Source organism: Sapajus apella, unplaced genomic scaffold (genome assembly GCF_009761245.1).
Source record: "Sapajus apella isolate SASKATOON/1434 unplaced genomic scaffold, GSC_monkey_1.0 scaffold43, whole genome shotgun sequence".
Classification (NCBI taxonomy): domain Eukaryota; kingdom Metazoa; phylum Chordata; class Mammalia; order Primates; family Cebidae; genus Sapajus; species Sapajus apella.
The window spans coordinates 10,120,578-10,148,113 of record NW_022436983.1 but is presented as its reverse complement, the minus strand read 5'-3'; the positions used below and the strand labels follow the sequence as shown (position 1 = coordinate 10,148,113).

Below are 27,536 nucleotides of genomic sequence, written 5' to 3'. Positions count from 1 at the left end.
AAAAAAAGGAGAATGATGGCACCTATCACATGCAGTTACAGGCATAAGCCACCGTACCTGGCCTGTGACATTTATGAGACATAGGAAAATTTAGACACTGGCTATTTGATGATATTAAGAAAAGATTATTAAACCAGGTACAGTTGCTCCTGCCTATAATCCCAGCACTTTGGGAGGCCAAGGCAGGAGGATCACTTGGGCTCAGGAGTTCAAGACCAGACTGAGCAACAAAGTGAGACCTAGACTCTATAAGAAATAAAAAATTAGCAAGCCTGGTGGCATACACCTGTGGTCGCAACTGCACAGGACCTGAGGTAGGAGGATCACTTGAGACCAGGAGGTCGAGGCTGTAGTGAGCCATAAAGAAAAGAAAAGATTACTAACTAGAAAGTTGTTAGTGTACCAAATGAAACACCTTGGCATCCTGCCTCGGGGCTCTCTCTGCAGCCTCCCCAACACTGTTGTTGAGCTGACAGCTCACACCCATCAGACACTCCTGCTCAAGGATCAGGCAGGCCCCAACTCCCTGCTGAGGCAGGCTCTCCCTTGCCTGCAGCGGCTCTTCATTGCAACCCCTCCGGCTGCCATGGGCTCCCACCTCCATGCCTTTGCTCAAGCCATTGCTTCTGCTTAGTGTGCTTGCTGCTCTGCTTCAACCCTATCCATCCCTTGAGGCTCTATACAACTTCCATCTCCTCCACGAAGAGGTTTTTCTGATCTCCTCACCCCTCCCATCCTCCTGAGCCTCCAGGACTTGTCCCACTTACATATCACTGACCACTTGCTTCCTCAGTCTAGAATTTGGGGGATCTATGTCTTTTCATCACTAGATCTTTTCATCACTATGTCTTTTCATCACTAGGCCCTTGGTAGCAAGCTGAATATTCCAGTGGATTAAAATCAGGAACTTCAAACTCTGACTCAGCTGCTTGTGTACTACTGTGTGACCTTAGGAAGATCATACAACCTCTCTGTGCCCCAATGTCCTCATCTGTAAAATGGGGATGATCACAGTTCCTACCTCACAGGGTCTCTGTGAATATTAGTTGAAATGAAATATACAAAGAGCCTAGCTCAGAGTAAACATCTTGCAAATGCTGACTGCCACGATTGTGGTAACAGTTAATCATTACAAGTTGCCTCTGTCTTCACAGGCCCTTGTACACAGTAGGTGCCTTGAATTGAGCTGGATGCAAAGAGCAGGACTGGCTCTCAGCTGCTGCCCCACCCCCAGCCAGGCCTCACCTCTCGGTGGACATCTTCACCTCGCTGACCAGCCGCCGGAACCCCACCACCTGCCTCCAGAGGAGGAGCAGGCGACTGTGCTCGTTGCTGAAGTAGGCGTTGAAGGACTGGAGAGAAGACGTGGCGAGGGAGGGGTTGGGATGAGAGCGAGCTTACTCCCTCCCCCAGTCTCCCCCATCTCTGACCATCCTGGGAGGCACCATCACTCAGGGAGTGGGTCTTCCTGCCTGTGCACAGAGCTGTGTCACAGCGGCCACGCTCAGCCTCCCAAGCCTCACGGCTCCCTCCTGCACAGAGACCTTGGTTTCAAGTCCTCTCTTGGCTGCCAGAAGCAGCAAGGAAGGGCAAAGATGCAGGGGACCTAGATTTGCATCCCAGCTGCCAGTTGTATGGCTGTAGGCAGGTTATTTAACCTCTATTTATTTTTGAGACAGGGTCTTGCTCTGTTGCCCAGGCTGGAGTGCAGTGGCATGATCTCTCAGCCTCCCGAGTAGCTACAATTACAGGCATGTGAGCCACCAGGCCTGACTAATTTTTGTATTTTTAGTAGAGATGGGGTTTCACCATGTTGGTCAGGCTGGTCTCCTGACTTCAGGTGATCGGCTCACCTCAGCCTCCCAAAGTACTGGGACTACAGGCAGGAGCCACCATGCCTGGCCTTAACCTCTCTTTAAAATGAGAAGACTAGGCCAGGTGCAGTGGCTCACGCCTGTAATCCCAACACTTTGGGAGGCCAAGGCAGGTGGATCATGAGGTCAGAAGTTCAAGACCAGCTTGGTCAACATGGTGAAACCCCATCTCTACTAAAAATACAAAAATTAGGGCTGGGCGCAGTGGCTCACGCCTGTAATCCAAGCACTTTGGAGGCCAAGGCGGGCAGACCACCTGAGGTCAGGAGTTCAAGACCAGCCTGACCAACATGGTGAAATCCCGTCTTTATAAAAAAATAAAAATAAATAAAAATACAAAAATTAGCCAGGCATGGTGGTGGGCACCTGTAGTCCCAGCTGCTTGGGAGGCTGAGGCAGGAGAATCGCTTGAACACGGGAGGCAGTGGTTGCAGTGAGCTGAGACTGCGCCATTGCACTCTGTCTGGGTGACAGAGCAAGACTCTGTCTCAAAAAATAAAATAAGGAAAATGATAGCACCTACCGCATGCAGTTATCATGAGGAATAAAGGTAAATGCACACGATGCACATGGTACATGCTACGCATTGATAAAGACCAGCTATTGTGATGACGGCTATTTACTTCTGCTAACGTGCTACCCTGAAAAATGCTCCCTCTCCCTCTCCAGGCTTCTGAGTGCTCCCTCCTCTGCAGGGCCCCTTCCCCTTGGGTCAAGCTGGCCTCCCCGCACCCCCATGCCCACCTCCTGCTCGCGCCTCCATGCAGCCTCCCGCTGCTCCAGCTCCTTGCAGCTGCGTGTCCAGTCACTGGTCACCTTTCGTATGTCCTCACTCAGAGCCTGGTTGGCCGAGCCTGCCTGGTCCAGCTGCTCTCGGAGCATGGCATTCACCTGGGCCAGGCTGGCACTCCTGAATGGGGCCCAGGGCATCAGTAGGCGGTCGCCGGGGGGTTTGGGGGGGCCATCCTGCCAGCCCTGGCCCTCCTTGCTGCACCCTTACCTCTGCTGCTCCTCCTCCAGCCGGATGAGGGCGCTCTCCAGGTCTTGGCTGTGCTCTGTTTCCTGGGTGAGAGGGAGGTTAAAGCATCAGGCTGGGCAGGTGGAGGGGAGGGTCTGCCGCTGGCCCACCCTGGCACCCACCCTCAGCCGCTGCTGCTCCAGCTCTCCGGATCTCTCCAGCAGCTGCCGCTCCAGCTCTGAGCACCTCTTCTTATATTGGAGAATCTGGGGATGGGGGAGCTGATGAGCCCCAGGGGTGGGGGCAGGGCAAAGTTGAGCATGTGGAAGGGCAGGAGCGGAGTGGGTGGCCCTGACCTTGGCCTGCAGCCGCTGCACAAGCTGGGCCTGCCGCTGCTGGCCCTCCTGGTAGGCCTGCAGCTTGCGCCGGTAGGAGGCCTGCTCCTCCTGCAGCTGCCTCCGCAACTCCACGCTCTGCCGTACCAGCCCCCTGGGCTCCTGTGTCTCCAGCTCCCCAGACTCCAGCCGCACAGCCTGCTCCAGCTGCAGGGAAGGGCCATGGTGAGGGTCCTGGGACTCCTGGGAAGGCAGGCTCAGGCCTCTGTAGGGGACGCCAGGCTGGGGCCAAACCCACAATGCCCTGTAGGCTCGTAGCCTGGCACTCTGGGGAGCAGGCACAAGGGGGCAAGCCCAGGTACAGTGCACGTGTGCATGGGGTGATGCAGCCCTGCACAGACACGCAGATGGGGCATGCATGGACACATGCAGGTGAGCCCACAAACCCAAACCATGCATGCAAAGCTCAGAGGTGCACCTGGGGTCAGCTCCAGGGCCTCAGTACCCCCCAGGCTCTCCTTCAGAACACTGAGCCCTGTCGTGGTTTCTGTTTATTACATTGATGCCTGTGTCTCCCCACCCCACTGCCATCCCAATGTGAGCTCAGGGAAGCCTGGATTTTTTGTTCTCATTGCATCTTAGTACTAGAAGGGTGGCTGTGGTATGGCACGGCTCATGCTCCGTAAATATTTGTTGAGATGGTGAATTAATGGCATGAGCTCATGCGAATACATTCAAAACAGAGGAGTCAATCCGGCTATGCATATCTGAGCTTAAAGATATGCACACACACAACACATAAGGCAACCTCAAACATGGACACAGATGAACACCCTCATATCCACAGCATTAAGATTTGTAAGAACTGCACACAGATATTCCCCTATACAGCACCTACATATTAAGCCCCCTTCTGGCTGGGCGCCGTGGCTTATGCCTATAATCCCAGCACTTTGAGAGGCCAAGGTCGGTAGATCACGGGGTCCGGAGATCGAGACCATCCTGGCCAACATGATGAAACCCCATCTCTACTAAAAATACAAAAATTATTCCACAGAAACTGGATAACCAGGCAAAAGAAAAAAAAATACAAAAATTAACTGGGGGCATGGTGGTGACCACCTGTAATCCCAGCTACTTGGGAGGCTGAGGCAGGAGAATCCCTTGAACCAGGGAGTTGGAGTTTGCAGTGAGCCAAGATGCCCCACGGCACTCCAGCCTGGTGACAGGGTGAGACTCCGTCTCAAAAAAGAAAATTAGCCAGGCTTGGTGGCACGCACCTGAAATCCCAGTTACTCTGGAGGCTGAGGCAGGAGAATTGCTTGAACCTGGGAGGTGGAGGTTGCAGTGAGCCGAGATCACGCCACTGCACTCCAGCCTGGGTGACAGGGCAAGACTGTCTTAAAAAAAAAAAAAAAAGGCCGGGTGCGGTGGCTCAAGCCTGTAATCCCAGCACTGTGGGAGGCCGAGGCGGGTGGATCACGAGGTCAAGAGATCGAGACCATCCTGGTCAACATGGTGAAACCCCGTCTCTACTAAAAATACAAAAAATTAGCTGGGCATGGTGGCGCGTGCCTGTAATCCCAGCGACTCAGGAGGCTGAGGCAGGAGAATTGCCTGAACCCGGGAGGCGGAGGCTGCGGTGAGCCAAGATCGCGCCATTGTACTCCAGCCTGGGTAACATGAGTGAAACCCCGTCTCAAAAAAAAAAAAAAGGCCCCCTTCATCCTCACCTCACCAAAGCCTCTGCTGCTGCCCGTCCTCCACCCCCAGGCAGGCTGTAGCCCCTGCATCCTCAGACCCCTGTGGGTTCTGGCTGCCCCTACTAGCCATGGAACCCTCTCAACTCCCTTAAGGCACCTGCTGGTCCCGGGTGGCCCCTCATCTTCCCCAGCTGTTGGGGGGAAGGCAGGTGAGGGAGGAGCAGGGCAGTGTGAGCGCACAGAGCGGGTCGGGGGCACCCAACAGCGACAACACCCCAGCCCAGCTGACTCTGACGCTAACGCCGCACTCACCATCCACATCCTCAGGACCCGGCCTGCTACAGCCCGGACAAGCCATTCACAAGCCCACCCGTGCAGGGCCACGCCAGCCACAGGAAGCCAGCAGGAGGGGCAGCTGCTCTCACCCACGCTTATCTCGGGTCTTGGGTCCAGGCCAGGCTAGCAGTAGGGAAGGTGCCCCCCAGGCCTGCACTGACCCCATATGCCCAGAGGTGCTCTATGAGCCACAGACAAAGCAAGGACACCTCTACCCACCCTACCCTGGGGACACATGCATAGCCACCAATAGGGAGGAGCTGACTGTGACTACTTGGGGGCTTCCCCCTGCATCTGGAGGGTCCAGGGGTGTGCAGGGGAGGCGGAAGAGGGGGTTTCTGTCTGGATGGCGGCTGCAGGCCTACCAAGTGTCTGTGCCAAGCCCACTGACGTCAGTGGTGCAGTGTCCACATCTGTGTGTGCTGGCCGTGGCCTGGAGCAGCCACACACAATTGTGGACACGTGGAGACGCAGGACCCTGCTTGTGTCCGTGTGTGGGTGCTGAGTTCACACCGACGGTATGGTGCATCTGGGCCTTCCCGTGAACGGGTAGGGTGGCATCTGTGGCTGCAGGTCTGTGTTGTAGTGTGACTGTTGAGCCCATCTGTGTGTATCGGGGCATATGTCTGTGTGTGTCAGGAAGGCAAATGCACAACTGCACATGGGTGGGTCTGGGGAGTGCCGGGACTCCCTGGTGTGTGTGTGATACACACTTTGTGCCTCTGGGCATACCTCCGTGGGTCGACTGCTGGCCGTGTTGAACTGTATGCTTTTTCTGTCCATGTGCACCCATGAGGCGGGAGACAGCGTGCGGTGTCATCTGCATATGGGTGTTTTGGGTCCGTGGTCGCGGTGTGGGTATTATGGGTCCGCAGTGGTGGTGTGAGTATTCTGTGCCTACGTGGGGTTGTGTCGCCTCTGGCTGTGGGTACAGGTTATGCTGTGCACATTCTGTGATTTGGAGTTTCTGTGTGGCCTGGTTTTAGGGGTGTCACTATGGGGGTTGTGTGGCATCTGGCTATAGGTGCAGGTTAGGCTGGGAATATTCTGTGAATTGGAGTGTGTCTGTGTGGCCCGGTTTTAGGGTCTTACTATGTTGTTTGTGGCATGTTTTGTGCATCTGTGTCTCTGTGTGGGGCCTGGTGTGGCTGTGTTGTGTACACACTCCACATCTGTGTGAAGCAGGTGTTGTTTGCCTGTGGGACACAGAGAGGTTCAGGCCATTGCTGGGTTCTCCTCCACCTTCTCCCATGCGCAGAACCAGAGCCAGGACCCTCTTGGCCACACCTCACCCCTTTCCACAAACCTCACCCCACACAAAACAGCCTTTCAATTTTACTTGCAATTCAAAAGGGAAGGAGGCTGCCACTAAGCCAGAGATGAAAGAAGTTGGCTGTCTCCCCTAGCAACCGCTGCCCTCAGACTGCCATTCAGTTACTCTTTCCAGGTTGCTATGGACACAAGGGAGCCCAGGGGGTCTGTCCTCCAGCGCCAAGGGAGGCGTGGCCACTCCCTCCTTTCCATTCCCTGCTGTGCCTACACCTGCTTCTCAGGGACAGCAAGAAGTGGGGTCCCCCATGGGGGCCCTGAGGTCCTCTCTCTTCGCTGGGAGGTGGCCTCTGGGAGTGCCTCAGTTTCCCTCCAGGACATGCAGTCAACAGGACACAGACCTGACCCTCCCCACACTCCCCATGCCAGGTGCTGTTGGGTTGGAAAGATCAGAACAATCTCGCTGACTGCCCCCCAACCCAGCCCATCATGCTAGTGAGGGCCGCAGGGGCAGGCACTGCCACCTGTGGCCACAGGGACAAGGGGGTGGCAGGGTGAGAGAATGTTGTCCAACTGCAGAGCCCAGGACCAAGCGTCTCATCCCAGCACTACCACTGACCTTGGGCCCATCACACCCCTCTCCAGGCCTTACTTTCCCTGTATATAATAAGGTGGTCTCCAGGCTCTGGAGTGCTCTGGGGACCCGCTCTCCAGGAAAGGCCTTTGAGGTCATTCCTGTTCCGCCCCTGCCTCCAGGTGAGGCCTCATTCAAACCATGGTGGATAGAGGATAACTGAACCAGCAGGCACCCATTGCATGCCATTCGGGCCCCCCAGCCACAGGAGGGAGCTTTCCAGACTAACCCACACCCCAGTGCTGCAGTCCCAGCCCTGCAGCAGTGTCCCAGCAGAGGAGGAACCTGCCACCTCCCACTTCTTCCCTTCCCTGCCAACCTGGGGGCAGGACTGGCTTCAGAAGGTGGCATTTAAGAGGCAGCCCCTGTGGGTATGGCATTGTGCCATGGGCCGAAAGAAAAGCGGGGGGGCTGGCCCTGGGCCCTGTCACCACCGACAATGCAGGACTGGGGCCAGCATGCCCTACACACCCCCTGCAGACCCTGGGAAAGCTGGCTCTCCACTGTCCCGATGTTAGGGCCACTGTAGGCCCCCTACCCTGCTCCTCTACAAGTCCCAACAAGTTGGGGGCTTGTCCAGGCAGGCAAATCCCAGGACACGCGCACACCCCACAGTCATACACAGGAACACATACCCCTCCTTCCAATACGGGTGTGCGGGTTCCAGCCTGGACAAGCCCAGCTCTGGGGTCCTGTGCTCACCTAACTCTGCCACTACCACACAGGTGACCCTGGGCCAGCTCCTGCCTCTCTGGGTCCATTCCAACTTTGCAGGGGCCAAGCATGCCCTGAGATCCCCAGCCCGATGTCTCTCATCATATGCAAGGAACAAAACTTCAGAACTTTTTTTCTAGACTGGGTTAGTCTGGAAACCAAACAGAGCCCTGGGCTGGGAGTTGGGAGACCCGGTGTCTAGCCTTAACTGGCTGTGCATCCCCAGCATGGTGCTTCCCCTCCCTGAGCCTCCGTTTTTCTCCTCTGTTAAATGGGCATCATAATGGTCGCAAGCTCGGGGCATTAAATGTGAAACACTCAGCATGTGCCTGGCACATAGTAGGGACTCAACAAACAGTAGCCACTATGAATACGTTATTGCCACCTGCACGCCTCCCATCTTCACACATACACTCTGTCCCTCTTGCAACTCCCTTACCAATCTTCAGCCACCACCAATTTCCCAGAGTCACCTCCTGGCCACCTGGAGGCCCAAAGCAGACAACGCATCAAGAACATCCTGCACCCCTGGCACCGGCCCACACCCAGCTCCCGCCCCAGGCCCTGGGACCCCACAAGCCTGCAGCATGGGTGATGGGAATGCTGCCTGGACACGAAGACAGGCCTGCTTCTCCTTCCTTCCCTGCCTGGAACTCACTCCAATGGGCAGTGACGGCAGGTCTTGTGGCTGCCCCAGATGGCCTATGGAACACTGTGGGTGCCCACACCAGCCTCGAGCCAGCATCCAGCCACCCCCTCAACCCCAAGGCCCATGGCAATGGTAGCACAGGGAGATGCCCAGAAACTCAAGGGGTAGGGGTCTCCAGGGATCTCCTTCTCTGTGTCCTGCATCCCTGACAGGCCTGGGACAGACGAGAACAAAATGCCCCGATGCCAGGCACTTTATTCTATTATCTCCTTGGTTCCCACAACTCCACGTCCCGTTACCAACCCCACTACAGAAAACAGGCTCCAAGAGTGATGTGTTCAACACCACTCAAGGTGGCAGTACCTCAATCCAAGCCCAGGCCAACCTGACTCCAGGGCCCATCTTTTGCCCTGTGTGTGGGCCTGGTCTAGATGCCTCCCTGCCCTTGAAGCAGGGGAGCCCTGGCCCAGTCCACCACCCAGCAGCACGCACCCTCTCGCTGACCGCGTTGTACTTAATGGCGAGCTCATCGCGCTCGGCCCGGCTCTGGGCCAGCAGGTCCTCCACGCGGGACAGCTCCTGCTGCAGCAGCTGGTTCTCCTCCTGCAGTGACAGCAGCGATGCCATCTCTGTGGCCGGCAGCGGGACTGGCAAGGGACAGTGGGCACATGGTTGGCTTCTGGGTTCAGTGGGACATCCTCCCCCCATGGATACCCTGCTCATTGCTCAGGACAAGAAAACCATCCAGGCCCCTGGGAGGAGCCTGGTGGGAATGACCGCAGCACCAGGGCTGCAAACAGAGCTTCAGAACGGAGGAAGACAAAGAGGGGACCCAGAGCTGGAAGCAAAGTGGACCCAACTCCAGCTAAAGTGTTGGCCCAGCAGGTTCGGGAGGTTCAGGAGAGAGACTCAGTCTAGGAGTCAAAAGACTTCTGAGTTCTTGCTCCCTCCTTCTCCAATTACTATTCTTTTCCAGGCCTCAGTTTTGCTTATTTGTAAAATGGGTGGAGTGGTCTCAGTGACTCATGCCTGTAATCCCAGCACTTTGGGAGGCCAAGATGGGGAGATCACCTGATGTCAGGAGTTTGAGACTAGCCTGGCCAACATGGTGAAGCCCAGTCTCTACTAAAAATACAAAAATTAGCCAGGCATGGTGGTGCATGCCTGTAATCCCAGCTACTTGGGAGGCTGAGGCACAAGAATCGCTCAAACCCGGGAGGCGGAGGTTGCAGTGAGTCAAGATCATGCCACTGCACTCCAGCCTGGAAAAAAAAAAAAAGGGGGGGTAGAATAGTAACCAGATCCTCCCAGAAAAGCATCAAAGCCTTGCTCAAGGGAAGGGCTTCATGGAACTTTTAAGGCTAGGGCTCAAGATAGCATAGGTCCGGATGTGAGGAGGAAGAGAAGGAGGAGAAAGAGAGAAGAGGGGAAGAAAGACCAGCGGGAGAAGCAGGGTTGTCCACCTCCTGTGGGCTCCCCTTCTACCCTGGGGGAGCAGGACACATGCCCCATGTGTCAGGGTGAGGGCCCTCTGAGTCGCTCCCTGTCTGGGGCTCTAGGGTGCCAACATCCCTGGTGCTCCCAAGGAGGGCGCCCATCTGTAGCTTGGTAGTTGAACAGGGACAATGGTTAGAGCACCGAAACGCCATCACGGAGAGCTTCCAGCACACCAGCTACGACTGAGTGTGCCCCTCCCAGACCCTCAAGCCACATAATGACACCATGTGTGCTACCGCCGAGAGGAACAGGGACCGTCCACGTTCCTGCCCATGTGAAAAATGAATGGACAGCACCATCCCCTCAGACTTCTGCAAAACCCTGGTCTGAGCTGAGCTGCCCTCTCCCTATATCTTGGGTTCAGCCAGCTCAGGCCTTCCCCGGGAGGGAACACGGGATTTGGGGTTCATGTCTTTGCAGCAGGCTACAGGCAAGCACGGAGAGGTTGCTCCCCTTCCTTCTAGCTGCACCACATGCAGAATAAGTCTGGGCAAGTTACATCCCTGAGCCTCCATTTCCCCATCTGTAAAACGGGTTCTTCTGTCATCAGGTTGTGCCTGCCCCACAGCAAGTATTCCAGAAACGGAAGCTACAGTCATGATCATCATGGTGACTGCTCAGAAAAGGGATGTGCAAAGAGGTGAAATGTGGTGTCTGTGGAGAGGAGCGGATGGGGGTGGCACCTGGGCTCTCAGGCCGAGAGAGGTTGCGAGTGACAATCTCCCTGATGCGGGCAGGCAGGCTGCTGGTCTGAGCGTCCTGGGCCAGGTCCCGTGCCCCCGAACCCTTCTCCTGGCACAGGACGCTGCTCTCCAGTGTCTGTGGGAAAAGCGAGAGGATCTTCAGGGGAGCCAGGACCCGGGGCTTCCTGGCCTTGAGGAGAGAGCCACAAAGTCCTACTGCCCAAGATACGGGTCCCAGGAGCCCCCTTAAGATGGAGCGAAGCCTGGGAGTTAGATTCCAAAAAGCCCCATGGGGGGAGCCTCCTGTGTGCTCCCTGCCCCTGGGAGACCACCCAGAGCGAGAGGTGAGAACCAAACCCCACAGGCAACCCCAAACCCTACTGGAAGCAGTCCAGTGTTGGGGGCTCCCATCTGGCTCCGACCCTAGATGGAGGAGGATCTGGCTATGTCAGAGGTCTCCTGAACCCTAAAATCTGGAAGTAGGGACCCCCTTCTCCCCATGCAGGGCACTGGGATGAGGAAGCCACAGCAGGTGTACCCTGTGTTCCCCTCTGCCCCCCGTCTTGCCAGGACCTGCAAGCAGGGGCCCTGTATAGCCCCCAACCACAACACATCCCCCACCCTTGACCTCCAAGATGCACACACCTCTCACCACTCCTGCTAAGTCCACGCTACAGCCCCAGACAGGGTGGGCACAGCCCCCAGGACGCACCTGGATAACCGTCTCTAGTGTCAGCTCGGCCTCCTGTGCCCCCGCCAGTCCCAAGCTCATGGAGGGGACGCTGTGGGCACCCCCAGCCCCCTTCTCCAGGACTCCAAAACTAGCTCAGTCAGCACTCCCCATAGCCAGGCTGCTGTGCTGAGCACCAGGCGGATTAAGCTTAAATCCGGCGGCGCCCCCATGTGACCACAGCGGTGGGAGGAGCAGGATGGGGACTGAGCGGGAGGGGATGGGAAAAGACATGAGGAGGGAAGCAGAGGCGGGGGTGGGGGTGGGGGTGGAGCTGAAGGAAGAGGAAGGATGAAGGGTGGCGGGAGAAGGTAGAAAAAGGGAGGGAGGAGAACAGGGAAAGGGGGGAGGCAAGGAGGGGAGGCACCTGGAGGTCAGGACCTCACACACTCTCCACCCTCTGCAGGTTGCTGGTCCTAAAGCCCTCCAAGCCCTAGCAGGTGGGGTCAGTAGCCATGCAGTGGGAAAAGCCAGAGTCCTGTCTTCGGGACTATCTTTGCTGGCCCAGGATGGGGGCCACATGGTTAGCTAAGAATTCGAGGATTTACAGCATGCTGGGAGTACATTTTCCCACAACAGGTGCAGGGCAAAGAAAGCAGGCTGTGAGATCACCCAGACCAGGCTAGGAACTTAGGTGGGCATGAGCGGTTCAGCCTGGACTGATGAGCATCTACATAACACCTGTGGCATTCCTAGGTCTGACCTAGACACAGTGGTAGAGCCTAGAAGCGCAAATGCCCCAGCCTTGCCCTTTAGGCACTTACCCACCCCAGCCCCCACTAGCTGGGTGCACTAGGGACAGTGACTTTGCCTCTCTGAGCTCAGTGTCCTCTTACGTAAGTTGTGAAAATATTGGAGTTGTCCAGGGATTAAACAAAATATTGTGTGTGCATAATCAGCACATGACACAGTGCCACGGGGTCACGCAGTCAACACTCAAGAAATACTCATTTCATTCATTTTAAAACCCAAAAGGCACAGTCCCGGTTGGGTGCCGTGGCTCATACCTGTCATCCCAACACTTTGGGAGAGCAAGACGGGCGGATCACTGAGGTCAGGAGTTCAAGACCAGCCTGACCAAAATGGTGAAACCCCGTCTTTACTAAAAATACAAAAATTAGCCGAGCATGGTGGCGCATGCCTATAATGCCCGATACTGAGATCTGGGAGGCTGAGGCAAGAGAATCGCTTGAGCCCAGGAGGCGGAGGCTGCAGTGAGCCAAGATTGCACCATTGCACTCCAGCCTGGGCAACAAGAGGGAAACTTCATCTCAAAAAAAAAAACAAAAAACAAAAAACAAAAAAAAAACCACCCACCCACACAAAAGGCACTGTCCCTATATCCCAGGTCCTGACACCCAGAGGTCACCCACCACCTCCCACTTTTCCTTCCCTGGGGCAAGAAGGCTATGTGGTGTAGTGGTTAGGCCCACAGCTCTGGCGTCAGGATCAGGTCTGAGATTTCTTGTGAGACACAGCTCTGTCACTTGCAACCATGGTATTCAAGACAGTATGACCTTGAACAATTTACCTCTCTGAGCCTCAGTTTTCTCATCTCTAAAAGGAAACTAGACCAGGCCGGGCACGGTGGCTCATGCCTGTTAATTCTAGCAGTTTGGGAGGCTGAGGTGAGTGGATCACTTGAGGTCAGGAGTTCAGATCAGCCTGGCCAACATAGTGAAACACCAGCTCTACTAAAAACACAAAAATTAGCCTATAATCCCAGCACTTTGGGAGGCCAAGGTGGGCAGATCACAAAGTCAAGAGATTGAGACCATCCTGGCCAACATGATGAAACCCCATCTCTACTAAAAACACAAAAACTAGCTGGGCATGGTGGCAACGTGCCTGTAGTCCCAGTTACTTCGGAGGCTGAGGCAGGAGAATCGCTTGAACCTGGGAGGCAGAAGTTGCAGTGAGCCGAGTTTGCACCACTGTACTCCAGCCTGGTGACAAGCGAGACTCTGTCTCACAAAAAAAAAAAAGTACAAAAATTAGCTGGGCATGGTGGCATGCACATGTAGTCCCAGCTACTCAGGAGGCTGAGGCAGGAGAATCACTTGAACACAGGAGGAGGAGGTTGCAGTGAGCCAAAATTGTGCCACAGCACTCCAGCCTGAGTGACAGAGCAAGACTCTGTCAAAATAAAATAAAATAAGACTAGACCAGGCATGATGGTTCAGGTTTGTAATCCCAGCACTTTGGGAGGCCAAGATGGGAGGATCACTTGAGTCCAGGTGTTTGAGACCAGCCTGGGCAACATAGAGAGACCCTGTCCTACCAAAAACAACAACAACAAAAATGAGACTAATAGCACCTACTAGGCCTGGCGGGTGGTGAGCTATTGCTCATTGGTGGCCACTGTTCCTATCTTCATTAGCATCAAGTATGGGCTCCTGCTGTCTCAGCCCTTGGCCTCTGGGTGCTGTCTGCTCTGTGCTGTGCCCCAAAGCGGGGATATTTACATTATCTCACTAAATCCTTACTTCAACCCATTTCCAGATGAGAAAACTGAGGCTTAGAGAGATTGGGGCTCTCGCCTATTCAAGGTGACATGCTTCAGGGAAGTTGTGAGCCCAAAGCTCATTCCACTTAGACCAGCAGCCTCCCAATAAGTGACTGAAGGGCAAGGCCAGGGCATTTGTGCTTTGAGGCTCTACTACTGTGTCTAGGTCAGACCCAGAATGCCATAGGTGCTGTATAAATGCTCATCAGTCCAGGCTGGACCACTCATGCCCAACTAAGGAATCTGTCCTGCAAATGAAGAACCAAGAAACAGGGCCAAGTTGCAGTGGCAAGCAAGCTAGATATGGGCAAAACTAAACCAGCCACTGGCCAGGTGCAGCGGCTCACGCCTGTAATCCCAACACTTTGGAAGGCCGAGGCAGGTGGATCACTTGAGGTCAGGAGTTCTAAACCAACCAAGGCAACATGGTGAAACCCCGTCTCTATTAAAAATACAAAAATTAGCTGGGTGTTGTGGTGGACACCTGTAATCCCAGCTACTTGGGAGGCTGAGGCACAAGATCACTTGAAACCAGGAGGCAGAAGTTGCAGTGAGACATGATCGCACCACTGCACTTCAGCCTGGGTGACAGAGCGAGACTCTGTCTCAGAAAACAAACAACTAAACCAGCCAGCAGCAGAGAGCTGCCACTACAAACCCCAGGGACACCCACTCTTCTGCCTCTAGGCAGTCTCCAAAAACCCTCTCTACAGGCTGCACACCTGTCACCAGAGCAGGGGGAAGCCACAAATACCCCTGGGCCAGCATGTCTAGTCCTGCATGCCCGGCTCAGCAGAGGGGGCCCCAGATGTCCTTGGGGGACTGAACTGTTCTGTGCCTTCTCCTGACCATGGCCCTGAGGGTTGGGGGGAAGGAGACAAGATGTCAGCCCCTGGCACCAGGTGACACCTATCCTTGGCTCCATTGCCAAAATTCTCCCCCTAGAGTTCCTCTGGGTTCTGTGGGTTCCAAGAAGTCACATCTGAACCCTGCGTATGTATCTACCACTTCCACTCAATTCTCCAAAAACATGACTGAATTCCTCCTAAAAATCTGGATGTTAACAGCCTCAGCATCTAGCCACCTGGACTCCAATCTCGGCTCACCAGCCCTTCACCAGCTGTGTGACCCTGCACCAGTGTCTTCACCTCTCTGAGCCCCAGTTTCCTCATCTGCAAAATGCGATAATAATGGTGCCTGTTTCTAGAGTGAGCATTAAATAAAATACTCCATGCTTAGCTATATGCTTGGTATGGTGTGACACAAACTGCAACGTGCTCACCACAAAGCATGTCCGATTCCTCTTAGGAACATGGCTAAAAGCCATTTCCCGGCCTAGCGCAGTGACTCACACCTGTAATCCCAGCACTTTGGGAGGCAGAGGTGGGTGGATCATGAGATCAAGAGTTTGAGACCATCCTGGCCAACATGGTGAAAACCCATCTCCACTAAAAATACACAAATTAGCTGGGCATGGTGGCACGTGCCTGTAGTCCTAGCTGCTTGAGAGGCTGAGGCAGAATCGCTTGAACTCTGGGGTCGGAGGTTGCAGTGAGCCAAGATCACGCCATTGCACTCTATCCTGGGCTATAGAGCGAGACTCCATCTCAAAAAAAATAAAGCCGTTTCCCAGACTCCCTTGCAGTGAGATACGGCCAGGTGGTCAAGTTCTGATCCATAAAATTAAGACAGAAATAATGCGTGCCACTTTAGGCCTGGCCCATAAAATCATTTTTCTCCTTCCTGGTCCGTCAGCTGGAAGGATATAACTCCAAGGTCCTAGGGGATGCCGGAACCACAAGACAGATGGGATCTGGGTCCCTGGGTCGCCACATAGAAAGCCACCTGCCAAACACCCAACAGGGCTTTTCATGAATGAGAAATAAACTTCTATTGTGTTAAGCCGCTGAGGATTGAGGATTCGGGGTTTCACTGTCACATTAGCTGGTGTTACCTTAATTACTACCTGCAGTTAAACAGCGGCTAAGTGTTGGCTATTCTTACTGTTATCATTACTATCATGAGTATTATTGGCTCTTTCTAGTACCCAGGCTAGAACCCTGTGCCTAGTCTAGGCGCTGAGCCATTATTTGGTGACAAATACAGAGCAGACACCCTTTGTACACTTCCCTCCCCACTGCCACCCTCCAAACCTGCCTTTTGCCAGGCGTAGTGGCAGGACCTAGCCAAAAAGCCCCTCAAAGATTACTTGTGAGTTTCAAACACAGCAGCTGCTCTTATCCGCTTACCCCTTCTTTATCCTTCTGCTGCTGACTAGAAATTATGACAAAAATATTGAACCAACCACGAGCCAGGCCCTGTGCCCAAAACATTACATCTGTCCCTTACCGGCTGCAATATTCCCAGCACCACCCTACCTGCTTTACAGATGACAGCATGAAGTCTCAGCAAAGTTAAATAATTTTCTCCAATGCATCCAGCCACAAAGGCCTCAAGTCACAGCTGAGACCTAGACGTACCTGATTCCAAAGGTTTTTGTTTATTTGTTTTGTTTTTGTTTGAGATGGTGTCTCGCTCTGTCACCCAGGCTGGAGTGCAGTGGCAAGATCTCGGCTCACTGCCACCTACAGCTCCCAGGTGCCGGTTGAAGCAATTCTCTTGCCTCAGCCTCCCGAGTAGCTGGGATTTCAGGCATGCACCACCATGCACAGCTAATTTTTGTATTTTTAGTAGACACAGGGTTTTACCATGTTGGTCAGGCTGGTCTCGAACTCCTGACCTCAGGTGATGCACCTGCATCAGCCTCCCGAAGTGCTGGGATTACAGGCATGAGCCACCACGCCCAGCCCAGAGTTTTAAATAATAACAGCAAGCCAGGCACAGTGACTCATGCCTGTGATCCCAACAGTTTGGGAGGTCATTGCAGGAGAACTGCTTGAGCCCAGGAGTTCAAGACCAGTCCTGGCAACATAGTGAGACTCCATCTCTATAAAAAAAAAACACAAAAAATTGGCCTGGCATGGTGCCATGTACCTCCTGTAGTCCCAGCTCCTTGAGAGGCTGAGGCAGGAGGATTGCTTGAGCCTGGCAGGTTGAGGCTGCAATGAGCTGTCGTTGTGTCACTGCACTCTAGCCTGAGTGACAGAGCAAGACCCTGTCTCAAGTAAACAAAAACAGTAACAGCAATGACTGCCATTCTGCAGCGCCTGCTGTGTGCCTGGCACCACCCCAGGACTCCAATGTGCATTATGTAAGACACTCCCCCGACTGCTGAGATTGCTCCCCAAGGGTCTCACTGCTTCCCTGCTCATCCCCCCACCCCACTCTATTTTCACACAGTAAAGATCATACCCCTCCCCTGCCCAAACCCCTCTACTGGCTCTTATCACACCTAAAATGAAGTTCAAAATCCTGCCATGGCCCAGAGTCCACCAGATCCAGCCCCACCCACTTCTCCCACCTCATCTCCTTTCTCTCCACCCTAAGTCATGAACTTTTCTTTTTCTTTTCTTTTCTTTTCTTTTTTTTTTTTTTTTTTTTTTGAGACAGAGTCTCACTCTGTTGCCCTAGGCTGGAGCTGGAGTGCACTGGTGCACGATCTCGGCTCACTGCAACCTCTGCTTCCTGGGTTCAAGCGATTCTCCTACCTCAGCATCCCAAGTAGCTGGGATTACAGGCATGCACCACCACGCCCGGCTAAGTTTTGTATTTTTAGTAGAGATGAGCTTTCACCACATTGGCCAGGCTGGTCTTGAACTCCTGACCTCAAGAGATCCACCCACCTTGGCCTCCCAAAGTGCTGGGATTACAGGCGTGAATCACCACACCCAACTGTTCACGGCCTTCTTGATTCCTCAAACACAACAGGCATCTCCCACCTCAGCGCCTTTGCACTGCCATTTTCTCTGCCTGGGAAACTCTTCCCCCTTCCTTTGCACAGCTGACTCCCGATTGTCAGCCAGATCTTGGCTTAAAAATATCAACTTCTGAGGGAACTACCCCTGACTCCCAGCCAAAGAGGTCCCTCCAGTGGTTGTTACGTTTTCTCCAACATGTATGTTGTCTGTCTCCTCCTAAGGCAGGGACTGAGTAGGCTTTTTTTTTTTTTTTCCTTTGAGACACAGTCTTGCTCTGTTGCCCAGGCTGGAGTGTGGTGACAAAATCATGGCTCACTGTAGCCTTGACCTCCTGGCTCAAGGGATCCTCCCACCTCAGCTTCCTAAGAAGCTGGGACCACAGGTGCATGTCACCATGCCTGGTTAGTTTTTTACTTTTTGTAGAGATGAGGTCTCACTATGTTGCCCAGGCTAGTCTCAAACTCGTGAGCTCAAGCGATCCTCCCACCTCAGCCTCCCAAAGTGCCAGGTTGGCTTAGTTCACTGCCACTTCCACAGTGCATGGCCTAAGGCCAACCTCCATGAAGAGCTGCTGAATGAATTAATTAATGAACGAATGCTAAGAGCCAAGTAATAATGGAGGATATTAAATGGAAAAAGAAATGACTCCCCTTGGCTCTGGCTGGGGTCACGTTGGGCCACGGACAGTGTCAGCCACAGACTGGGATCACGGAAGGACACCAGTGAATACATATCCAGCACCTGCTGCATCCCAGAAGTTCCAGGTGAAAATCAGGCAGTGACCCCCACAGGCGCCTCCTGGATGGAAAGGGGGCCTCCCCTCCAAAGGCTGAGAGAAAGACTGGGGAGGGGAGGGTTAACTCAGGTAAATGTGCGCAGTTGGAGAGCCCCGGAGATCCATGGGTTGACTCCTGGAGTCTTGCCTGAACCCCACTGGCCTCTGCTCCCGCCACAAGATCTGTTTATTAAGCACCTGCTGTGAGCCCAGCGAAGGAAAACAGAAATGTCTGTTTTCTGGCGTAAACAGACAGATGTGCCTCAAGGCCCACTCCCCAGGGTCCCCATTCTCCAGTCAATCGTCTTCCCGAGGGAGCTGTGACCTGGTCACCAGGGCGCAGACATCCGACCCAGCACGGTCGTCAGATTTGGGTTTGTGTGAAAATCAGGAGGAAGTTCGTTCAAAATGCCCACTCCAGAGACGCTGCAGGGCACAGGGGCCTGAGGCCCCATGGTGACAGGCGCAAGGGGTGCGGGGCCCCATCCCCACACAGCCTCCGGCGGCCCCGCCTCCGTGGCTAGCCCAACTGCGCGCTCTGGGCCTCAGTTTCCCCATCTGCACAATGGAGATGCTTCCGACTCGGCAGAGCTGCAATGAAGACGAAACCGCGTCCCACACGAGGAGGGCAGTGCAGGGCGAGGCCCGCACGCAGGAGCTGAAGGGGTATCTGAGGGGGCAGCAGCCGTCTCGAGGGCCTCCCACGGCCGCCGGCCGCGCGAGGCGACTCTGGCTGGCGGAGGGACGGTCGCGCCCTGCAGGCCGCTGCGCCCAGACAGGCCCCGGCCTCCAGTCGTGCCCCCGGCCCGCGACAATCCGGGCAGGATGCGCGGCAGGACGCGGCGGGGCATCCAGAGACCGTCGGTCACGCTCTCCTGGCCTCCGGGACCGGGTGCAGTACCCAGCACCCCAGGCCCCGGTGCGCAGCTCCAGCCCGCCCCCAGGCGCGCGGCCTTCTCTGCCGGGAGCGCGTCCGTCCCGCCCCCGCGCACGCGCGCGTCCCCGGCCTCCTACCTTCGCGCGCCTTCGCCGCAGCGACTGCCGCCGAGGCCAAGCGGGCCGGACCGGGCGGGCGGGGCGGAGCGTCCCCACCATAGGGCGGGAGCAACCGGGGGCGGAGCCTGCGCCGCGCGGGAGTTGGGCGGGGGCAGGGGGCTGGGCGGACGCAGGGGGCGGGGCGGGCGCCGGGGGCCGCGCGTCTGCCGCGCTCACAGGGGCTGCCGTGGGAGGACACGCCTCGTGCGCCCTATCGCCTGCCTCCTCCCACCTCCCGGCAAGGCAGGAGCCTCCTGCACACACGAACGAGGATTCAAGACGAACGAAGCACGAGGCTCAAGGCTTCGCAGTTGCAAGGTCGCAGCGCAGGATCGAAACCTCGAGCCGGGCTGGGCGTGGTGGCTCACTCCTGTAATCCCAGCACTTTGGGAGGCGGAGGCGGGCGGATCACGAGGTCAGGAGTTCAAGACCAGCCTGGCCAACATGCTGAAACTCCGTCTCTACTAAGAATAGAAAAATGAGCTGGGCATGGTGGCGTGCGCCTGTAATCCCAGCTACTCGGGAGGCTGAGGCAGGAGAATTGCTTGAACCGGGACCTGGGAAGTGGAGGTTGCGGTGAGCTGAGATTGCACCACTGCACTCCAGCCTGGGCTACAGAGCGAGACTCTGTCTCAAAAAAAAATAAAGAAACCCCGACGCGGCTGCAGAGTCCCCGTGCGGTCTGGCCGGGCCTTAAAGGCCTGAAACTCCTGAGCGCTGACTCATTCTGAGCTAGACGGAGGAGGGGTACGTCCCCTGCCAGCCCCGTCACACACCCCCCAGCGGCTATCCCGAGGCTTCGGTGATTTGAGCGGTTGGAGAGAATGACTTTGGTTTCCTGACTGATGTGCAGCCCTGGGGAAGGCACTCTGGCCTGTTAGTTCGCCTGTAAAATGTGCTTCCGCATCTGCTGCCGTCCCTTCCCGCAGGCTCATGGCTTCCCCGAGATGGGATGGAGCTAAGACCAGAGAGGGAACCGTGCTTTTGAGACTCAACCCGGCGGTGCGCCTGTCTCATGTCCTTTCCACTGTAACATAATGTTAGTTCCACCCCCTCACTGGACTTCGACCTCTCTCTGTTCTTGAAGGCAGTGGATGAAATCGTTCATTTTTTTTTTTTTTTTTTTTTTTTTTGAGACAGAGTCTCGCTCTGTCGCCCAGGCTGGAGTGCAGTGGCCTGATCTCAGCTCACTGCCACCTCCGCTTCCCAGGTTTAAGCAATTCTTCTGCCTCCACCTCCTGAGTAGCTGGGACTACAGGCGCCCACCACCAAGCCTGGCTAATTTTTGTATTTTTAGTAGAGACGGGTTTCACCATTTGGCCAGGCTGGTCTCAACCTGACCTCGTGATCCACCTGCCTTGGCCTCCCAAAGTGCTGGGATTACAGGCGTGAGCCACCATGCCTGGCCAAAATAATTTGTTTTCAAAAGGAGAGGCAGCTCTGAATCTCCAGGACTGAGGGAGGGATGTGTTTGGTTTGAAAAAGCATGTTTAATGTAATGATTTTGTGTTTTCCAAACACAGTACCCAGAAAGAACGGCTCGGCTGATGTTCTGTGTTTCATTCGTGGTAGGAGGGAAGCAGTGGAAGTTTCACCTTTGTCAAAGAGGAACCTGTTTGTAACATCTGAAAACTGCACTAGAGACTGCCAATGTGCCCTTTGGATTCTGAAGCCTGGCACAGTGCAAGCAAAGCTGTGGCCTGGGCCAGAGCTGAGCTGTTGGTCAGGAGAGATTCAGGCCAGTCCTTGGGGTTTGGGGTGATGTTACCAAGATTGGAAGGAAGGGCAGTTTCCCTGAGGTGTCCCTGGCCCAACTGCAGGAGGGCTGACATTTGCCAGTAAGCACAGCTGGCCCCTGGGTGCCCAGCATGGCCCAGGTCTGTGTGACCCTGTCTGGAGTCCCCAGACTTGCTATGTCCCTACGCAGGCCCTGGTGGGCTCATGGCCTTACCAGTCCAGTTCTGATGCTGTCTGTCCCTGTGAAGCCCATTCCAGTGTTCATGTCACCAGGGTTTCTGTCCTTGCCCCTCTCTCTAGGGGACCTTGAGTCTCCCTTGGTGACAATACCTGCACCCTGCGGGCAGCCTGCGCTGGCTGTGAACCACACTGCTGGCTGCTGCTTCCTGTAATGTTCCCACTCTGTCCACAGTATTCCTCTGAAAACCTCGATGAAGCAGGTCTACAATCATCTCCATTTTACAGAAGGGGAGATAGAGGATCAGAGACATGCACTTACTTGCCCAAGGACACACAGCGTGAACTTCAGTGGCTTCCAATCCCATGCTCTTTCCTCTACACCATGCTGCCTCACTTGAGGTTTTAACGGGGGGGAGGGAGGGGTGGCAAACACAGCTCCTCTCCCCTTGACCCTCTCATTCCCAAAGCCCATGGGACCCTGCTGCAGGGAGGCACCTGTCCTCCTCTGTCACCCCTGTCCTCCTCGTGGGGGGCTTCCAGCTCCCCACTCTGTGAAGAGCCTAGGTTCCCTGCTGTGCTGACTCCACTCAGCTCAGCCTGATGGGCCTATGGTCATTTGACTCCCCAGTGCTGCCACCCACCGGTCACCCTGTCCTGTCACCAGGTAGTGACTGGCTCAGGGACCCCCAGGACCACCCACCAGAAAAAGAGTCATGCCAGGTGCTCACCTGCTCACTGCAGAGGGTTCTAAATCCACAACTCAGGTAACAGGGAAACAAGTAACTAACTGGAGTTACCACCCTCAGGTTGCTAAGGCCAAGTGCCTGCCAAATCCAGCGGCGAGGCTAGGGTGGACTCTGCCCACCATCAGCAAAACCACATTCACCAGGAGGCTTAGAGGACAGTGCTCTGGTTAACTGGATTTGCTGGGCATCTGAAGGCTAACTTGCAGTCTTTCTATCATGCCAGAATTTAATAGCAAAAAAGAAAGACCTAAATGTTCAGGAGTAGGGGACTTATATAGTAAACCATGGGTTATTCATATACTGGGCTACTATGATGTCATTCCAAATGTTATGGAACATTCAATGACTGCAGAAATGATTATAAGATATACATATACGTATGTGTGTGTGTGTGTGTGTGTGTGTGTGTGTGTGTGTATGTATATATATATATATATATAAATTTTTTTTTTTTTTTTTTTTTTAGACGGAGTTTCGCTCTCGTTACCCAGGCTGGAGTGCAATGGCGCGATCTCGGCTCACCGCAACCTCCGCCTCCTGGGTTCAGGCAGTTCTCCTGCCTCAGCCTCCTGAGTAGCTGGGATTACAGGCACGCACCACCATGCCCAGCTAATTTTTTGTATTTTTAGTAGAGACGGGGTTTCACCATGTTGACCAGGATGGTCTCGATCTCTTGACCTCGTGATCCACCCGCCTCGGCCTCCCAAAAGTGCTGGGATTACAGGCTTGAGCCACCGCGCCTGGCTTTTTTTTTTTTTAAGATGGAGTCCCACTCTGTTGCCCAGGCTGGAGTGCGCTAGTGTGATCTCGGCTCACTACAACCTCCAACTCCCGGGTTTAAGCAATTCTCTTGCCTCAGCCTCCTGAGTAGCTGGGATTACAGGCAACCACCACAACACCTGGCTAATTTTTTTGTACTTTTAGTAGAGACGGGGCTTCTCCATGTTAGCCTGGCTGGTCTTGAACTCCTGACCTCAGGTGATCTGTCTGCCTCAGCTTCCCAAAGTGCTGAGATTACAGGCATGAGCCACTGCGCCCAGCCTGGTTATGATAAATTAAGTGAAAAGTTCAGAAGGGTAATATAGAATAAGACCATATTGTGAAAAACAAAGAAACAAACAGTGGCTGGGTGCAGTGGCTCAAGGCTGTAATCCCAGCACTTTGGGAGGCTGAGGTGGGCAGATCACGAGGTCAGGAGATTGAGACCATCCCAGCCAACATGGTGAAACCCCATCTCTACTAAAAATACAAAAACATTGGCTGGGCATGGTGGCGCACGCCTGTAGTCCCAGCTACTCGGGAGGCTAAGGCAGGAGAATTGCTCGAACCAAGAAGGCGGATACTGCAGTGAGCCAAGATCGCACCACCGCACTACAGCTTGGGCGACAGTGTGAGACTCTGTCTCAAAAAACAGAAAAAGCAATAATGATTTCCTTTTTTTTTTGAGACGGAGTTTTCCTCTTGTTACCTAGGCTGGAGTACAATGGTGCTGTCTCAGCTCACTGCAACCTCCCCCTCCTGGGTTCAATCGATTTTCCTGCCTCAGCTTCCAAATAGCTGGGATTATAGGCCCCACCACCATGCCCAGCTAGTTTTTGTATTTTTAGTAGAGATAGGGTTTCACCCTGTTGGCCAGACTGGTTTCAAACTCCTGACCTCAGGTGATCCACCTGCCTTGGCCTCCCAAAGTGCTGGGATTATAGGTGTGAGCCACTGCACCTCGCCTTTTTTTCTTTTTTTAAAGATGTAGTCTCGCTTGGTCATCCAGATCGGAGGGCAGTGTTGCAATCTCGGCTCACTGCAACCTTTGTCTCCCGGGTTCAAGCGATTCTCCTCCCTCAGCCTCCCAAGTAGCTGGGATTCCAGGTGTGTGCCACCACACCTGGCTAATTTTTGTATTTTTAGTAGAGGCAGGGTTTTGCCATGTTGGCCAGGCTGGTCTCGAATTCCCGACCTCAGGTGATCCGCCCACCTCGGCCTCCCAAAGTGCTACAATTACAGCTGTGAACCATCGCACCTGGCCCTAAGTACAGCTACTGCTCGACTTACGACCACGATTGGGACCGGCAGACCAGTTGTAACACGATTTGGTCGTAAGTTGAGTGGGCTATATGTACAATTGAAATGGTGCACGCGGAGATGGTAGTGCTGCCGGAAGCTGGTCCGCACTGTCGTACGCCCAGCTGGGCAACGTTTGCGCTGCCAGACGCAGAGCAGTCGTAGCTAGCGATTGTGGTCATAAAGTCGAATGGTCGTAAGTTGCATAGGCCATAAGTCGATCAATACCTGTAATACTTGTATTTTTTTTTTTTTTGAGACAGGGTTTCACTGTTGCCCATGTAGGGTACGTTGGGAGCCAGATGTAAGGCTGAGTGCCCCACAGGGTCGTGAGGTGAGCCTTATGCTGTGCTGAGGCGCAGGATCTGAGAAATAAAGAGACAGGACACAGAAGTACAAAGAAAATGCTGCTGGGCTCGGGGGCCACGCCACCTATAAGTGGAGTCAGGCGAGGCCAGCGAGGCAAGGCTGGCGAGGGTGGCCAGCAAGGCTAGGCTGGCTGGCAAGGGTGGCGAGCGAGGCCCCGAATGTCCAGAAGCATGAGTATTTATTGTATATAGGTTAGGGGGCAGGGCAGTGAGTGAAATCATCTTTAAGGATAGTGATAGAGTTGTGAGCAATAAAACATAGGGTCCACCCCCATTAGGTCACCTAGGCCAGGAGGTGGACAGCGCGCAACACGGGGCCCGTTCCCACGAAGGCAAGGGCCGTGTGCAGTAAGGGGTCCACCCCCATTAGGTCACCGAGGCTTGAAGGTGGGCCGTGCGAAGTGAAGAGGGTGCAGTGTGCAATACTTCTATCTATGGGAAAACTACTTCTAAGAAGATTTATAGGAGGATGCTTTAAGTCACATAGCAGTGGCAGAGCTGTCAAGGTTACCGCCACCTTCTGGCAGCTTCCAATGGATTCTATGGGAAGATGCTTTTCAAGCAGCGCAGTAGCAAGAGCTGATAAAGTTCACAGTCACCAAGGTGGATTGCCGGTCTGAGGGCAGCCTTCCACAAGAACTGGAGCAAGGTCCTACAACTCCTTTATCAGGAGGAGTGGCTCTCGCCCCAAGCCTGCCATACAGCGGGTATCTTTACGATACTGACCGCTGCTGCCTAGGCCATGGATTCTTGTCCTGGTATAACTGTTTTTCCCTTAATTCATCCTCTGCACTGTGTCTGCTCCAGGCATTTCTCCGATTATAAGCTGCTTATTCCTTAATTCATGCTCTGTACTGTGTCCACTCTAGGCATTCCTCCGATAATGAACTAAGATATAATTATAAGTGTATATGTAGGGAAATGTTCTTTAGGCACTCATACTATCAACCATTATATGATTATATATAGAGGATTATATAGCCCTATTTCTATAAACTAATATATGATTATGTAAAGGATTAATTATATAAAAGGAAATAGCTGAGTAGTAACACTATAAAGTGAGATATTCCTCAAGCCCTAACTGTGCCAGGGCTCTGCTTAGCTCTCATTCCTCGGTGCCTATATGGGTGGTTACCCACAGCCCAGGCTGGAGTCTAGTGGCATGATCACAGCTCACTGCAGCCTCCACCTCCCAGGTTCAAGTACTCCTCCCACCTCAGCCTTTCAAAGAGCTAGAACTACAGGCGGGTGTCACCACGTTCAGCTAACTTTTGCATTTTTTTGGTAGCGATGGGGTTTCTCCATGTTGGGCAGGCTGGTCTTGAACTCCTGGGCTCAAGCAATCCACCCACCCCAGCCTCCCAAAGTGCTGGGATCACAGATGTGAGCCACTATGCTCAGCCAGATTTTATTTTTCTCTGAAAAAAATGGTAGATTTACATGATTCAAAATTCAAATAGGTTCAGGGGTGAGCCCTGGAGTTTGAGACCAGCCTAGGCAAAAATAAGAGACCCCTGTCTCTATTTTTTAAAAAATTCAACCAGGAGCAGTGGCTCACGCCGGTAATCTCAGCACTTTGGAAGGCCAAGGCAGGCAGATCACCTGAGGTCAGGAGTGCGAGACCAGCCTGATCAACACGGAGAAACCCTGTCTCTACTGAAAATACAAAATTAGCCAGGTGTGGTGGCATATGCCTGTAATCCCAGTTCTTGGGAGGCTGAGGCAGGAGAATCGCTTGAACCCAGGAGGCGGAGGTTGCAGTGAGCTGAGAACACAACATTGCACTCCAGCCTGAGCAACAAGAGTGAAACTCTATCTCTAAATAAATAAAAATGTACAGGCTTTGTATGGTTGGCTAAAAAAAATATCTGTTGGCCAGGCACAGTGGCTCATCTCTGTAATCCCAGCTACTCAGGAGGCTGAGGCAGGAGAATCACTTGAACCCAGGAAGTGGAGGTTGCAATGAGCTGAGATGGTGCCACTGCACTCCAGCCTGGGTGACAGAGTGAGATTCCATCTCAAAAAGGTATCTGTCTACATTCAAGCTGCAGTGAGGAAAAATTGATCTTTTCCCTACTCATTCAGTCCACAGAGCATGGTATCGTTCTCACTCCCAGCTCATAGAAATCAACAACTATTAAGCACCTACTGTGTGTCCATGATGTATTTCAGTAGCTTTCAATCACCAGTGGAATCACCCTTGGCCTGTCATTCCTACATGTGACAGCTTTTGTAATCCATGTGGAGGGAATAAGACCTTTCATGTCTTAAGTAGGTCTTATGTGCCAGGCGTTGCAGGGAGCACCACTCCAAAGAAGTAAACAACCTGACTAAAAGCATGGATGCTGGAGCCAGACTGCCTGGGTTCCAATCCTAGCTCTGCCACTTACCAACCATGTGACTTTGAACAAATTACATAATTTCTCTGCATTTCTCATTTTTAAAACAGGAATGAGTACTGCTATAAACATTTGTGTCCACCCCCCACCCCCAAATTCATATTGAAACCTAATCCCCAGTGTGATGGTATTTGGAGGTGAGGTCTTTGGGAGGTGACTATGTCATAAGGGTAGAGTTTTCACAAATAATATTGCCCTTATAAAGAAGCCCGTCAGGCACAGTGGCTCACACTTGTAATCCCAGCACTTTGGGAGGCCAAGGCACGCAGATTACGAAGTCAGGAGTTGGAGACCAGCCGTGCCAAGATGGCAAAACCCCATCTCTACTAAAAATACAAAAATTAGCCAGGCATGGGGGTACATGCCTGTAATCCCAGCTACTTGGGAGGCTGAGACAGGAGAACTGCTTGAACCCAAGAGGTGGAGGTTGCAGTGAGCCGAGATCACACTACTGCACTCCAGCCTGGGCAACAAGAGTGAAACTGTCTCAAAAAAAAAAAAAAAAAAAAAAAAAAAAAAAAAAAAAAAA

At 53.8% G+C, this 27,536-nt stretch overlaps 1 protein-coding gene across 7 annotated transcripts in view; it reads right to left on the bottom strand.

The window, feature by feature from the left end:
- CROCC (ciliary rootlet coiled-coil, rootletin) overlaps positions 1-19,580 on the bottom strand; it is a 62,797-nt gene extending 43,217 nt beyond the window's left edge. For 2 of the 7 annotated variants that reach the window (XM_032300548.1, XM_032300550.1), the window contains exons 1-8: positions 19,496-19,580; positions 10,653-10,788; positions 8,965-9,119; positions 3,189-3,374; positions 3,015-3,098; positions 2,875-2,936; positions 2,619-2,784; positions 1,246-1,352 (exon numbers count right to left, since the gene is read on the bottom strand). In XM_032300548.1, the coding sequence (XP_032156439.1) occupies positions 1,246-1,352; positions 2,619-2,784; positions 2,875-2,936; positions 3,015-3,098; positions 3,189-3,374; positions 8,965-9,119; positions 10,653-10,788; positions 19,496-19,576 (977 nt within the window). In that variant the 5' untranslated portion in view covers positions 19,577-19,580. Of the gene's footprint in view, positions 1-1,245; positions 1,353-2,618; positions 2,785-2,874; positions 2,937-3,014; positions 3,099-3,188; positions 3,375-8,964; positions 9,120-10,652; positions 10,789-11,297; positions 11,609-19,495 lie in introns of those variants that run through there. The other 5 variants (XM_032300551.1, XM_032300552.1, XM_032300553.1 and 2 more) reach the window with 4 other exon arrangements.
- Positions 19,581-27,536: the final 7,956 nt, after the last annotated feature.